This window comes from Echinops telfairi, unplaced genomic scaffold (genome assembly GCF_000313985.2).
Source record: "Echinops telfairi isolate 266 unplaced genomic scaffold, ASM31398v2 ScPeMD7_7469;HRSCAF=8507_0, whole genome shotgun sequence".
In the NCBI taxonomy this organism is placed as follows: domain Eukaryota; kingdom Metazoa; phylum Chordata; class Mammalia; order Afrosoricida; family Tenrecidae; genus Echinops; species Echinops telfairi.
This window is the reverse complement of record NW_022111372.1, coordinates 40,735,636-40,752,107: the sequence shown is the minus strand read 5'-3', so window position 1 is coordinate 40,752,107 and position 16,472 is coordinate 40,735,636. Positions and strand designations below refer to the sequence as shown.

The 16,472-nt window shown below is 45.2% G+C and overlaps 1 protein-coding gene across 1 annotated transcript in view; it reads right to left on the bottom strand.

Annotated features, from left to right (window-relative positions):
• The window catches only part of DIP2A (disco interacting protein 2 homolog A), a 99,613-nt gene that overhangs the window by 69,270 nt on the left and 13,871 nt on the right, over positions 1–16,472 (bottom strand). The window contains exons 4-6 of the mRNA XM_045284552.1: positions 8,581–8,700; positions 6,575–6,781; positions 2,475–2,603 (exon numbers count right to left, since the gene is read on the bottom strand). Coding sequence (XP_045140487.1) covers positions 2,475–2,603; positions 6,575–6,781; positions 8,581–8,700 — 456 coding nt within the window. The remainder of the gene's footprint in view (positions 1–2,474; positions 2,604–6,574; positions 6,782–8,580; positions 8,701–16,472) is intronic.

Below are 16,472 nucleotides of genomic sequence, written 5' to 3'. Positions count from 1 at the left end.
TGGTGTGTGTGTGTGTGTTGTGTTTTGGTATGTTTTTCTGCATATGAAATCCAAGATAGGTAAATCTATAGACAGTACCTGAATTAATGGTTTGGGGAGAGGGGGGTACTGCAAGGGAAGGTGGGAGGAAATGGGGAGTAAATAACAATGAGTACAAGAAAAAACAAAATGTTCTAAAATTGACTGTGGTGATAATTATACAACTTTTTTTAGTACGGCTGAACCACTGAATTGTATATGTGATATGTCAATAAAACTTTTTTTAAAAGGCTACCAATATTGAATGACACAAGCAGCATCCAAAAAACCTGGTACAGAGTCACTGTACCAAAAAGAAGGAACTGACACCCCACCACTTCAGGAGCAGCACATGATCAAGAACTGACAGTACTGAAGGAAGAAGCCCAAGCTGCACTGAAAGCATTAGTAGAAAACAAGGCTCTGGGAACTGATGGGATATTAACTAAAACGTCCCAACAAGCTGATGGGAGCACTGGAAGCTCCCTCGTCTATGCCAAGAAATCTGGAAGACAGCTGCCTGGAAGAGATCCGTGTGTGTGCCCCTTCCAAACAAAGGTGACCCAACAAAATATGCGAATGATAGAACCGCATGACTAAATACCCTATGCACATATCAAAGTCTTCACCAAACAGGTAACACTGTGATAAATGGAAAAAAGATCGAAGTTGTCAAGGATCTCATCTCGCTTGGATCCACAACCCATGCTCACGGAAGTAACAATCAAGAGCTCCAACAACACACCAATCTGCTGCAGGCGGCCGCTTTGAAGTGCTGACAGCATGGCAGTTCATATTGCTTCTTATGCACGTAAGTGTTGGGCAAAGAATAAGGGAGACCGAAGAAGAGTCGGTCCATTTGAATTACGGTGCTGGTGAAGAATACTGGAAGTATATTTTTTTAAAAATTGAAAGACTGCCAAAAGAACGGATTCATCCAGGAAGAAGTACAGCCAGAATCTCCTTGGAAACAAGGCTGGCGAGAGAGCGTCTCACAGGAAAGACGGGTCTCTGGAAAAGGACATCATGCTCAGGCAAGCGGAGGGACAGCCCAGAAGAGGACGACCCTCCACAGACGGGTGAGCCAGGAGTGCAGCAATGGACTCAAGCAGGAAGACAGTCCCGAGGAGGGCGCAGGAGCGGGCATCGTCCTCTTGTACACGGGTTGTTGTGAGTCAGCGCCAACCTGATGGCACGTAACCACTGCAAGCCTTCTCCGTGCCCATTCCAACCACCAATAATTCCCCTTGCCTCCTGGCTGCGTGTTTGATCAATATTAGGCTGCAGAAGCTGGGGGAAATCTCTAATTTGCTCATCTTTGGCATAGGTGGTTGGTGTGTAAATTTGAGTAGTAGTCATATTAACTAATCTTCCTCGCAGGCCTCTGGGTATCATCTTACCGCTGGCAGTATGATATTTCAGGATTTATCTTGAAATGTTCTTCTTCACCATGAATCGAATGCTGTTCCTCTTAAGTCTGTCGTTACTGGCACAAAGGGGTATTACCCAGAAATTACAACCAAAAAACTCTTAAAACTTAGTCAGATAACAGCACAGTTTAAAAAAAACATTTGAGCAGAGGTGTCTCCTAAAAGAGAGACAAATGGCAAATCCACACATGAAAAGATGTACGACATCATGTATCACTAGAGAAACGCACATTAAAGCTCTAATGACAAACCGCTGCACATCTATTACCCGACTGCCATGGGCTCGATGCCAACTCATTGCAAGTCTGCACAGGATTTCCAGGGCTGCAAATCTCCATGGGAGCAGATTGCCTCATCTTTCCCCGCAGCGGCTGGCAGGTTTGAACCACTGACCTGGCAGTTAGCAGCCCAACACTTACCAGACGGTGCCTCGAGGGCTCCTTAGCCAGCCATTAAGATGGATAGCATTTCCAAAACACCAAAATCAAACCTGAGTGTGGGTGTGCAAGGGAAGCTCTCACCACTAATGTGGAAATATAACATAATGCAATCTCTTGGGGAAACAAGTTGAATATTTCTTTAAAAGTTAAACATCTGCCCACTTTATGACTCAGCCATTCTACTCCTACTTCATATAGGATGTCCTTAATGTCAACCCACAGCTCACCTGGTCCACCAAGAACCCCAACCTGGAAACAGCCCAAATACCTGTGACGTATCCACATAATGGCTCTCGGCCTGCCCTCAAGTTGATGCTGACTCACAGCAACCCTGTAGGGCAGCGCAGAACTGCTGCGGTGGGTTTCCAAGACGGTCAACCTTTCTGAGAGTAGAAAGCCTCACCTTTCTCGTGCAGAGCTGCTGGTGGCTTCAAACTGCTGACCTTGCAGTTAGCAGCCCAACATGTAACCCATCGACGCACAAACCATACGTTAACTGCAGGATTGTGAATGATGCCTAGCTTGAGTTTGTTTCAGCAAATACAGTAAATGGGGGGAGAGCTGTGGTGCTTTAAAGAGAGCTTACCATCTGCTGTTTCCAGGATGCTCCTGCTGCACCCTCGAGGCACACCTCTCACGGAGGCCACCTGGGGCCGTTCACAGTGCGGATGCTCCCCAAGGCCGGTGGTGACATCAGGAGGGGCAGGGTGCAGGTCTGCGTTTAGAAAATATACCCAAAATAAAAGTGGCAATTAATTCAAAGAGGATTTAAAGCCCCTGTTCAAACTCCACTACCTGTAAGCTTCATTGAGTGGTGCAGGGTGGGTGATATTCTGATTAATTTGTTTTTCTGGCAGGATGAAGGTACACCAGAACCCTGTGAACCGCCAGCCACACTATGCAGCAATGTGTCTGTGGGATGCTCTAGATCACATCACCTACAGGGCACACATAACATGCTATGCTGGCCCCACCGCAGTCGAAGAGGTTCACTTGAAATACTTTCCTCAGTGAAGTAGAAGAAAGTGTGACATTTTCATTGCATTCTGATCATTGAAAGACTTCTGAAACCACTCCCCTTCCCCAAGAAAAACATGTCAATTGTTAGGAAGAATAAAACTACACAAAAATACAGATTACTCCCACCACCATGTTAAAACACATCTGCAAGACACGACAATAGAGTCCTTAAGGTAGAATAGTAAATGTCACCTTCAAAAAGAGACTACATTAGATAGAGAAAACATGTAAACTTCATTCCTTCCATTGTCTTCTGCATGGACGTTTTGTATTTCATTTCCATGGTCAAGAAATATTCATCTGTTCAGAATGCCAGTTGACAGTAAGTCACTATAGGACTTGGTATTATGATTGGTTCTACCGTCAGCAAAGGTACTTTGTGCAACTACTAAAACCTGCCCTCTGTCCCACAATGATAGACACTTGTCCTTTGTGAAGAAGCTCTGGTGGAACTTCCGGGTAAGCACTGACTGCTAGCTATTACAACCCACCAGCTGATCCGTAGAAGAGAGCTGAGGCTGTCTATTCTCTCAAGATTGACAGCCACAGATCCTTCTGAAACAGAGTGATGAGGCGGAATCAGTGATGGCAGGGGTCTACCTGTGAGCTCAGCATCACCCTGCACTGGGTGAAGATCCAGCAATCTACCTGATCTTTCCCTGAATGGATTTTCCCTAAGCTTCATCTATGTTACATCAACAATTTTAATTTTTAAGTTCTAAACTTTAAAAATGGTTCATTCTTTCACATGCAAAGTAAGAATTTTTAGGTAGGTGAAACTAAAATTACAGGAAGACAGAAGACAAGATCACTGTTTAAATAGCAGAATACACTCTGTTGGAAAATCCAAAGCTTAATTACATAGACGGTAATTCCAGTTTCAAAAACAAAAACAACCTTCCCACCCTTTCAAACACAGCAACCGGAGTAAATGACTGTAAAAGCAAACATGTAACTTACAGAATACAAAGTAGTTTTTAAATAGCCACATAAAAATAAACTATTCTAAGTAAAAAAAAAAATACTGCATTGAAAGTATTTCTGAAAATATGAGTATTATGTCAAATGATTTGACAAATTTGGTTTCCTTAGGCGAAAACTGAAATTATTTTTTAATTGTTTTCACCGAGTGTGTTCTGTACTTCAAGCTTGCTTTACCTAATATAGTCTCCCTCTTCCCTGAGCTCAGACTGAGTAGTTCTCTAGTGTTGGACACAAACCTAAAGAATGGTGCTTGTTATAGAGACAGGGAAGGGGGGTGAGTAGATATTTAGAAGCTAACGTCAACTATGTCCAGCAAGCACCTAGGGCATGAAGCCGGCAGTCTGCAGTAAGGGACCAGCAGAGGCAGTATTGTGATCCTTGGAACTTCTTAGAATGATTCACAAGATACACACAGTAGACCGAGCACATGAGACGGGAAAGACAGGACAGAGCAGTTGTCCATGCAGTTACTAGCCTACACTGTGAATCTTTACAGCCAAGTCCTTCCAGGGAGTGGAAAGCCTTGCATTTCCCACACAGAAAGCAAAGTGGAGGGCTACTGGGAACATTTTGCACCAATGCATGGGGCCAGCTCCCCACGTGGGGCATCTCTTATTTCTAGCCTGCCAGAACTCAGGGTGGCAGCCCCTCAACATCTCATTAGAAGGTGGTGAGCAGACACTGGCAGACGATAAAGACTCTGGTGCACTTTCACATGCTGTCTCACCTAGAAAAGAGCTTCCGGAATGTTCAAGCCCACCATTGCGCTCACACTGGAGTTAAGTGTGTGTTTCTGTCAAATTAAATGCCCGTAACACAAGAGAGGGAAAGTATCAGGGTAGGACTGTTCCAGGCTGTCAGCTGTCTACCTGCTCAAGGAAAGGGGACAGTGGTGATAGCCCCACAGGAAAACCACAGAAAAAAGCCAGGTTGGGTTCTTTTCATTGGGGCCCCCTTTCAAGGAGAATTCTGCCCAGAACCACCCTGCAGCCCAACCCACCCACGAGTCTTCCCTTGCCTTCCCCTGGGCTTGATGGGACACCTCTGTGTTCTGGGCACACAGGCAGGAGGAATAGGCAGCTCCTGCTAATCTAAAAGTCTTAGGGTGGTAGAAGAAACTCATGCAGAGGTAACACGCAGATGGGTCCAGATCCACATGAATACAGAAACTGGGGGATGGGCACACAGGACAGTAAGTGGGGTGTTCTTGGAGTATGCTTGGCCACTTGGCAACACTGAGATTGTTCCTGATCCAACCAACCTGGTAGAGGCAGGACTCAGCAATACAGCCTTGGCCTGCACTGCCCGCCATCTCTGCCTGCTGGGCACCCACCCCAAGCACAGCCCACTGGGGTGCAAGGTGCCAGGCTGCTGCTTTGACACATGCAAGGTAAATGCAAAGAAATGAATGCAACCTAGCAAGTTGGGCATCAGCCCTGCTGCACTGCTAAGCAGGTCCAGCAAGGATCGCCTACTAGCACACGGACTTCCCATCCCAGGTACTAGTGCAAGATGTTACTGGCTTCTCAGAGCCGCTGCCAAAGCTAGCTAGCTGCACTATCGTGGTGGCTTGAAAATAGGATCTCTAATGAACAATAATAGTTTTGCTATTTTTTCAAGGATTAAAATGTCATTCAAAAGGGAGGGGGATCATTTAGAGAAGATCTATGCATCTTTATATGGCTCTGCTTTGACATCTGGGAAAAGAGCCTAGTCTTATGGTGGGGATTTACATATTTGCATATTTTCATTCCCATAGGAAAGCTGCCAACTACCCAAATGCCCAAGTCTCTGCACAAAGGCACTGCCGCCCGCTGCAGCCAGTGCAGAAAGAACAGCCACATGACGGCATCTCTGCTGCCCACATTTTAACTCTACCTCTGGTGGAGAGGAGGCGGGAGGAGACCGGGTGGACTAAGACCTAGATGCCTTGACAGGGGCCGAGGAGTTTGATTCTCGGCAGGCCTCACATGTATTTGGGTCTCCCGCCAATTTGCTAACACAGTGACAGCCAAGACCCAATGAAGCCCCCTCTGGGCCAGCTGCATGGCCCATCAGCTCAGTGCTGTCGTTTGTATCGGCTCTAAGCAGGCCGGAGGAAAATAGGTTTACGTGTTCAGAAACATTTTATTCTTTTTAGGATTTCCTTCCAATTCTCATGCTCAGCCTAAGAGCTATTTTACCTGGTGCCCGCAAGAGTAAAGACCTGGCATGCTTCAGTCCAGCCCACTATCGCAGGCACCTGCCAGATGCAAGGATAATGGCCACTCCACAGCAAGGTGCCAGAGACGGTGGTGACAGCCAATCCAGGGGACATGGCAGTCTACCCTGCCATTGACTGTCCGGCAGACCTGCTGCCCATGCTGCTTCCCCCGAGGGCAGGAGGGGCTCTGCCAGCACTGCGGACCTCATGCCCTTCAGTGGCCACTGGGGCTTGAGGGACTGCCAGTGGTGACCAGGACAAAGAGAGAGGGCGGGACTTGTTGGAGAAGTTTGGTCAGGCCAAATTACTAGAAGGATTATGAAAGATTTTATCTGAATGGCAAACTGACCCAGTAGCAACCCCATTTCTTTAAGTGTGATTACTATCTGCTCTGCTCGCCCTCTGGGCAGAGGGGCACCTTCCTTCTGCACACACCTGCACCAGCTCTAGGGGGGGTCCCCGGGGCGCTCTGTACTGACCTATGTGGGCGTGGGTCGCGAGGCCGGTGAGGGCGGCGGGTCTCCCTCCCGGGTGAGATGAGGTGGAGGATGCGGAGGACGAGGTGGACGAGCCCTGAATGACCCGGTCGAGCCAGGGCTCGACGCTGGGATGGCTCTGGAGCGGAGTGGAGGTGAGTCTCCCGGGTCGCCGCAAAGAGCCCTCGTCTTCTGAGGCGGACGAGGTGTCTGTGGTCAAAATAATGATGACAGGCATGTGATGCAGGAGGGAGTCACAGGGATGGGGCACCCGCTCGCACCCGCAATCTTCCACGCTCTGCATGAAGCATGCTGTGTGCGCAAGGCACCGCCTGGGCCGACGCCAGCCCCTAGCACGGAGGGGGCCTGTTTCTGGGTGCGCTCTGGAACCCAAAGAGTACTATTCGGGGGAAATGGTTTCAGAGTCCCTCGAGGTTTGCAGCCGTGACTTTGTCAGGGGACACAGCATACACAGCACACACAGCCCTCATCTGAGCACTCAGGTCCACATGTCACATGTACCATGTGGAGGTCCCGAGTCCTGATGGATAACTGCCGAGTCACAACTGCATGGCCACATGCTCCTCGTCCAGTTTCTGAATGTCCTAGAGCGCTGGGACCACCTTCAGGCGGAACATGCAAAAGCTCTGTGGACTCCCCCCACCTGTGACGACACGTCCAATCACACAGGCCGCCTCTGTGCACAGCCTGGTAGGGTAGCCACCTCTGGCAAAAGCAGCCATGCTGACAGCAAGCAGCACACATCCCCCGCATCTCCTGGAGGAGTCTCACTCATGGTCCTGCACCTCCTGAGCAAGGTATGCACCCTCCCTCGTCATTCCTGTTCGACAGGTGAGCCCCCAGCACCCTCTGTGGGCCACCAGAGACGGCAATGAGCGCCACCTCACAGGTGCCACCCTGTCTGCACACTCTCTGGGGTGAGGGTGGGGGGGCAGGGGAAGCATGTAAATGAGCTTAAACGAAGAATTCCTTCCCCAAGAAAATTGTTTCAAGCCTTAAAATGAACAGACGAGTTAGAAACTTATTCTGGTTTGACAATTATGATTGGGTAGTATCCAGGGCTAGAATTAACAGAAAACAGTACCGTATATCCTCGAGTATTAGCCGACCCGAGTACCAGCCAAAGCACCTAATTTTACCACAAAAACTGCATTAAAAATGTGCAGAAACACTTGGCTTATACACGAGTATATATGGTAATTTGGCAAACTTTTCTAATATTTTTTCCCACAATGTAAATTATGGGTCGTTGCCCCCCTCCCACCACCGCCCAGTAAGGAAGTATGCCTACATTATCTTAAGAATCTATTGTGTTTCACTTTTATAGCTAATTAACTCTAAAAGAATCACATTGAAAATGACTGGCAGCTTTGTTTTGTCAGTAATATGATGGGCAATAGCAACCCATGGACAGAGAGCCATTAAAGGGGCAACTTCATGGCCGAGTGTAATAGGAGGCTTAAAATACATCGCTGCAGAAGAGAAATCCCACTTACAGGTTTGCATTTGTAGCGGTAACAGCAAAACAATAACTATATCTGTCAAAACTTTCCAAATGCCCCCCCCACCAAAAAATAAATATATATTATCTCATTTGATTTTTATTTATTTATTTTCACTTAAACTGTGTATTCTTTTAATTAGGATTTAACACATATATCATTCCATAGTTCAATCACATCAAAAGTTACTGAGATGAGATTCATTTTAATAGTCATAGGAAACATTGGCATTCTACTCAGTGATATTATAAGGTACTTTCTTTACTACAAGCTTTAAATAGTTCTTTAGGGGGGAAAAATTAACATTGCCATCAAAAATCCAATTGGGTATCCAATTGGGTAAGAACAATATCATAAAATACCGCCAAGGTTTCCGGTCAGGAATCATTAATCAGTTTTTATCCCCCATGTGCGCCCATCTATAGATCCTGTAGGAAGGCTATTCCAGCATCACCAGGGCACCGAGAAGCACCTGGCTGTACGTACCTGGGGGCGTGTATGCGTCCACGGACGAGTGCACGAGCGCGGAGCGCCGTTTCGAGGGCATGGGCATCTTCCTCTCCTTGTACTTGGCCAGCGCTGCCTGCACGGCTTCCGTGTGGACATCTGCACGGAAAGGGCGGCAGAGAAAAGACCACTTAAGGGGCTGGTTACCGAGCAACAACGTGGAGATGCACTGCGTGCTACCCTCTAGGAAACAACGCGAAAGGCGCTCAGGCTCCGCCCACACCACACCTTGGCCTATTCCCACGGCCCTCTTCCCGCCCTCCGGCTGAAGATGTCACACAGCACCCGCTCCCACTCAACCCCCACCCCACGCCCCACTCCAGGGTCACAACCGTGCACTCAGAGGAGACACCCCCAAATGTCAGGCAGAGGAAAAGCTAAGTGTAGTTAGGAAGGAGCGGGGCACCCATCGCCACGTCCCCCTCTGAGGAAAGGGCTTTAGCACCAAACTCAAGGCCCTGTAGAAAGGAGCCGTCTCAAAAGAAGGAAAAAGGGAAGAGATGAGTGGGCCGACTGAGCCTCCCAGCACACGGAGTTAGATCTAGGGGGACAGCAAGGAAGAGCCATGGACCGTCGCTGTAGCGTTCTGGAAACAGAACCACTGCTTACAAGGGGCACCGTGAAACCTGTGACGCCATCCTCATCCTCACTCCTACGGGACGGAGGACAAGGAAGAGCCGCGTCCTGCAGGCCCTCCTTGGGGAGCAGCAGAGAGGGTGACGCATCCCAAAGTCTCAGCTTTCCAGGGAAGCAGGGGGCAGGAATGCCTTTAAGGGGGTCTCATTTCCATGCTGTGGTGGAACTATGTGTGTTTTATTATGAGTTATGAGAAAAGGAAGGTGCTTATGAGCAGAATGAAATGTTTACAAAACTTCTAAATTAACAAGGGCGAAAAAATCATGTCAGGAAAAGAATTATGAATAAACAGGAAAGAAACATTAGATGGACTAAAATAAAATATACCAGTTGATGAACTAAATGTAGACAAGGCAAATTCATTTATTCAAAGTGGGCTGGGATCAGTGAGGCCCACATTTCTGGGAAAAGTACATATAGATCCTTTCTTGATGGCAAAATGTAAATCAGTCCCTATATATATAGGGTTACAGTAAAGTAAAAAAGAAGGGGGGGAGGTGTGGGGGACCAGAGAAAGAATCAGATTTTTAACAGATGAGCAGATGCAGACCAATACTACATGGAAATAGTGAAATCATTACACACAGAATATCAAGTATGTTCAACACACTTATATAAAAAGTAAATTTAAAAAATAATAAAGGAATAAGTAACCAAAAAGGGAGAAGACAGAATCAATCAACTGTCAGGGGAAAATGAGTAAATAAAATATAACTATTGTTATTGAATTCATTCACCCTTATAGCAACCCTATAAAGGTTTCCAAGAGAGAAAAATGAGGCTTCATGCTCCTAAGAGAGATTTATAGCATCATAAACCCACAGGAACGTTTTATTCTGTCCTATAGAGTCATTATGAGTCAGAATCAGCTTGATGGCAGTGCACTTGGGGGAATATAGGTTTCTAAGCCTATAAATCTATGTGAGTAGACAGCCTCCATCTTTCATCTACAGAACAGCAAGTGGGTTTGAACTGCTGACCTTGAGATTAGAAGCCCAACACCAAACTCACACACAAAAAAATACAATATTTGAAATTAGTGATTAATTTAAAATAAATAGCAAGAAATATTCAGAATTACTGAAAAAGTAAAACCACTAAAGAATGCACCAGGAAACTAGATAGATGATAGATAGATAGATGATAAGATAAACAGATAGATAGATAGATAGATAGATAGATAGATAGATAGATAGATAGATAGATAGATAACATGCATGGAATGGGCATCTAAATATAAAGAAATCATAATACAGTGTGGAAGAGGCAATATTCAAAATGACATAGGCATACTTCAATGTATTATAGTTTGCTCCATTGTGTCTTAAAGATACCGTGTTTTTAAAAAATTGAACGCTTGTGGCATTGAACAAGTCTACCGATACCATCACAATATTTCAAACATTCTTACAATGCTATTGCACACTTTCACTGTCATTGAGTCGATGCTCACTCACAGTGACCCTACAAGACAGGGTAGAACTGCCCCTGTGAGTGTCTGAGACTGCAACTCTTTATGGGATTAGAAAGGCCTGCCATGCTGCCACACAGCAGCTGGTGGTTTCAAATGGCTGAACTTGGGGGTCGCAGCCCCCTGCATAACCAATACACCACGAGGGCTCCTTCACAAACTATAGTACAGTGCAAATATAACTTTGATATGCACTGGGGGGAAATTCATGTGACTCGCCTTACTGTGGTGATCTGGAACTGAACCCACAATATCTCCAAAGTACGCCTGTACAGAGAATTTTCTGAAATTGATGGAAGCCAGAAAGATCAGATTTTGAAAGTAACAGAAATCCTGAGCAAGGTAAATAAAGAGAATTCCATACCCATATATATTTTTTAAAACTACAGACAAAGAGAAAATCACAAAAGCAAACAGAGAAAAAACACAAATACCTTTGGCAGGTACACTAATGGCCGACTTTTCAATGTCAACAATGGAAACCAGATGAGAGGGGAGTATTTAATGTGCTGCGAAAAAATAACTCCTAACCTAAAACTGAATAATCAGGATGTCTTTTCAAATAAGGGAGAACTAGGACATTGTCAGATAAAAAAATGAAAGAATTAGAATTTACCACCAATAGGATTTTCAAGGATACCTATAAGGAGTCTGGAGAGAAGGTCTAAGGTGTAAAGAAAAAAAAAAAAAATTAAACATGTAAGCGAATCACAATTCTGACCAGATAGCACAGCAGCAAAAGTGCCAATTGCTAATTTCTGAGAGTTAAAACCAAAACCAAAGCAACTGCCACCAAGTCAATTCTGACTCACAGCAACCTGAGAGTCAAAGATAAATTATACTTAAAATGCCATCGAATAAAAGCAGGTTGAAAGCCAAACCTCCTGCCATTGAGCCGATTCCAACGCGCAGTAGCCCTACCTGGCCTGTCTGAGACTGCGGACTTTCAGGAAGTGGAAGAGAAACAGCCTCATTCCTCCCACTCCTCCACGCCCGAGCAGCTAAAGTGTTGTTTTTCTTTGTTTGCTTGTGTGGTCTTCTTTTTCTCTTGGTTCTGTAGTTTTATAAAGTGTATAGGTGTGCATTCTCTTTCAGGACTAAAAGGCTGACAGGTATTGACTTAGGAGAAAGTAGGGGAGAGGCATAGAACACAGTCGGGGAGGGGTGTGTGTGCTGTAAGTGTTGATGAGTAATTTGAACTGTTTACTCCTCAGTGGATGATCAGCAATATAAAGCCTGCTGCCTAGTTTACAATAAGTGATTCATCACAAATACAAATAAAGGAAGCACACAGAAATGTGTGCATGAAAATGAGAGGATGAAAAATTTATCCTAGACGGCAAAGCTTGCCAGCTCAAATTTCAGATGCGGCATGCGCAAGGGACAAAAGTGCTGACCTGAGATGAGGGAGATGGGGTGGCAGAGGGTCATCACTGAGACACACAGCGGGCAGCACCTCTGTGCCCCCAAGATGCAGTAAGCAACGGTGGGCAGCCTACTAGGGGAATGGGACAAGTCACCACCACCAAGTCAAATTCTAGGGAATGGTCCTCTCTGGCCAACAGCGCCACTATGAATCCAAATGTACTTGAGGCCCATGGGAGTTCTACCCCCACCCTGGGAAATCTTAAGTACATTTGTCTCAGAAAGTAACAGATCAAGTACATAAAAACAGTCAAGATACAGATTGTGGAGAGCAAAATTTATTCCTACATTTCCTCTTAAGGACACAACCAGGACCCTACATCTAAGCATAGGAAATGCATATTCCATGCAAGCACCGTGAAATAATTATTTTAAAAAGGGAAAACCATTCATTAGGTGACAGAAAACCTCAACAAACCCTAAATAAGTGGTATAATACAGACCATGTTGTCTGACAACAATTAAATTAGAACCAAAGAGATACCTTAAAAAACAAAATGTGGCTTTAAAAATAAATACTTGGAATGTGTTAAAAAGAAAAACGAGGGAATTAGAACATACTCAAGAATGAAAAAGAACAAAATTAGCACATGATGAAACTTCTGGGATGCTGCCAAGAGCATTTAGACAGGAAATGGTAGACGTTTAAAAAAATGATTGAGCTGAGGATTCAACATATAAAATTAGAAATGGAGCCTGAAAGACACTAAGAGAAACTAGGAGGAAGGGATGGGGCAGGAAAGAGCAGAGGCAGCGGTTAGAAACAGTTACCGCAGAGGGACAAGTTCCTTTAGATCCGGAATAAACGTGGTAAACTGATCAAGGGAGAAGAACGATAAGGCAAGGCAGACGTACTGCTGATGGGCTGGGGGTTGAACCATACGCCTTCCCGTTCACAGCTGAGCGCTTGACCACTGTGCCACCAGGGTCTTTGAAGGAAAACACCACATACCAAGAAATAATTCAAGAAGACATTGTCAATTCGACTAGTTGTATCTACAGCTTAGAACTTGCCAGTTTTACAAAATGGTCAGGTTTCTTGGCAGCATCTGCTAGCCTTTCCTGGGAGCTGGAGCTAGGAGAGGGCCACACACCGAGGAACGGAGGGGACTTGTGAAGACAGCCTGGGAAGTCGGAGTGCTGTCAGCTTGGAGGGAGCACAGGAGAAACTGGAAGGAGAAGCCTGAGGAGACCTCCCAGCCTGGCTGGCACCTCCCCTCAGCTCAGCCTGAGATATTCTGTGCCCAACTCTTCCAGGCAGCGTTCCACAGCAGCGGCCTGAACCAGCCGTGTGATCATAAAAGTGTGGTTTAGGAGCAAGCTGGCAGCAGCAGTGCATTCACCAGACACCCCAACCTTGGGTTCCTGAGGCATCATCTGCATCTCCCTCACTAGAGGATGGGGCTTGAGAATGGCTGATGGTGCTTTGCGTACCTGGGGCTCATCTTCTCCAAGCTGGCCCACGTTGGGGACGGGCACCTAGGTCTTCACACAGATACAGAACAGAAAATCGGACACGCCAAGGGAAAAGGGGGCTTCCAGGCCACACATCACACTCCTGCACTGGACAATTACTCTCACAGCGTCCACATGTACCCTGTGTGGCAGTATACAGCAGAATTGTTGGAATAGATAAAGCTCGAAATCGAAGAAGCCAGATTAAAAGCACTTAGATGAGAGAAGATATTAGCAAAATGAAATCCGTATGGGAAGCGTCAGGTGTGAACTTAATAGGTGATAGAGAACATGAAGGTGAGAGTAAATTCAAGAAAGAATATAGCTAAGGAACACAGTGAATTGGAAGATCCCATGGAAGAACTCACCCAGAAAGCTAGACATGGAAGTGTGTCTGGGTAACTGTAGGGTGAGCAGAGGCGTGCTTCTAAGTGAAAAACAAAAAGGCACCTGCCCTTTCTTCAAAAGTACCAAGGATTGTCCTACAAGAATTTCCTTAGAAAACCTTACCCCATCTACCTTACAACCCTGACTTTGCCCCTTCAGACTTCTTTTTGCTCCCATAAGTGAAGCATTATCTGAGCCCCAAAACTGCCATTCTAACATGGTGTAAATTGAAGAGCACACAATTCTTCAGGAGAGGCTGAGGGAGATGGAAACACGGCCATCAGAAGAGTGCAGATCAGTGGCAGGAGATGCTCAATGGCTTCACAATGTTACATTTCAACTCAATAAGTTTCTACTGCTTTACAACTATGCTTTTTTATTTGCCCTCCTGGGACCATGGATACACCTTGAGAACACACTGCTAAGTGACTAAAGCAAGGTCAACAGAAGCATCAACAGTTTGCTACCATTTATCTAAGAAAGGGATGGTTATGGCTTAGGGAAAAATGTAAATGATCGCCTCTAAAGGAATTGAGAAAACATGGAGAAACCGGATTTCTTTTAATATTTTTCTTCTGGAGATCTGACTTTGGAACTATGCAAATATTTTCACAGATAAACATTGACTACATAAAATAGAAATCCTCCAAAAGTGAAGATAAAGTGAGACAAATAAAACTGTACGCAGTCAACGGGATAAATGAACCTGACTTGAAACACTGCAACGTAGACCGTTGGGCCTGCTTTCCTAGGAGATACTACTAAAGACGAGAAGAACTGCATCAGAAATTATACAGCTTTCCGTAATCACAGTTGGTGGCATAGTGACTCGGCACAGTCACAGTGGAATGTTTGCTACATTGTAGGCGACAGAGCAGATGAAGAGTGCTATGAAAGTCTGACTCTGTCATCCCCGGCAACCTGGTCATCCTGGGAACAAGGATGCTCATGAGGGACAAGAGAGATACAAATGTACATGAAAGAGATGAAACAAAAAATCCAGCAGTCCTGAATCTGAACAGGAATCCAGTATGAACATACATGGTACCTTTATCTTTTAAAAGTATGTCTTACTTCTAGTTACTGAAGATATCTATAAGCAATAACCATCACCATAGCTCGGAGCATCCCTAGTGCCAATGTAACTATTGTGTAACTACTGTGGTCTTAAAAATACAATCCTAGCTAACAGGGTACAGAGAAATAGCAGATTCTAGGACAGAGGCACAAAAATGCATAAGATAAGCCTGTTTTAACAGCCAACAAGAAAATTATCAAACAATTCAAATGGTTCAAGTCCCAGTGTGAAGAATTTCCCAATGGCCATGGTTAAGAGCTAGAATAAACATTATATAAAACTGAAGAGAAAAAAAAGAGTGGGAAATAAAATTAATTAATTAATTGGTTGGCATTGGAGGATGTTACTGATCTAACCCAGTAGTTTAAAAGCTAGTAAAAAAAATGGAAAGAACTGAGTTTCTGTCATGGTTTTCTGAATCAAATAGTTAATGAGGAGAACTTTCCCATTATAAAATTATTCAGCGTTTTGAATGAAGAAATGGCAGGCTCAGTTTCACCATGTCACAACTGAATAAAGAGTCCTTGTGGTGTAGTGGGTTGGGCTATTAACCACCAGGTCACACCCAACAGCTGCACTGAGAGAACGACATGAGGCTGTCTGTTCCCATAGAGAGTTACAATCTCAGAAACCCTGAGGAGCAGTTTGACCCTATCCTACCGGAGGGTCAGAATACCTAAGGGCTCACCCACTGCTACTGAGTCAATTCCATCCTATGGTGACCCTACGCAGATTTATACCAACGACCTTGCCGTTAGCAGTCCAATACTTACCAACAGCACCACCAGGGCTCCTGGACTGAGTGGAGGTGGGAGTTTTAATGAATGATTCGATGAAGGTATTGAGGACTGCTAACATCACAAGGAAGAGTCAGACATGACGTGCATTCCGATAGAAAACCACATCATTATCTCTGAAGTTGTTAGTGATCATTGAGTTTGTTCTGATTCATAACAACCTCAAGTCTAACAGAATGAAACACTGCCTGATCCTGCCCCATTCTTAAAATTGTTGCGGTGTTGGAGCCCGCTGTTGCAGCACTGTGTCCATCCAGATCATGGAGGGCCGTCGTCTTTCTAGATGACCCTCTCCTTTATCCAACATGATGTCCTTCTCAGGAAACGGTTCCTCCGGAATGACATGTCCAAAGTATCACTTCTAAAGAACATTCCAGTTGTACTTCTTCTAAGATAGACTTGTTCATTCTTCTAGAAGTCTCTAATATATTCAGTATTTCCACCAACACCAACTTCAAAGACATCAATTCTTCCTCATCGTCCTTATTCATTGTCCAGCCTTGGCATGCACATGAAGCAACTTAAATCACCACACTGAAAATACCACAGCTTCAGTCAGGCGCACCTGGATCCTCGGGTGTTATCTTGGCTTTAAAACAGGTGAAGGGTCTTTGGCAGCAGA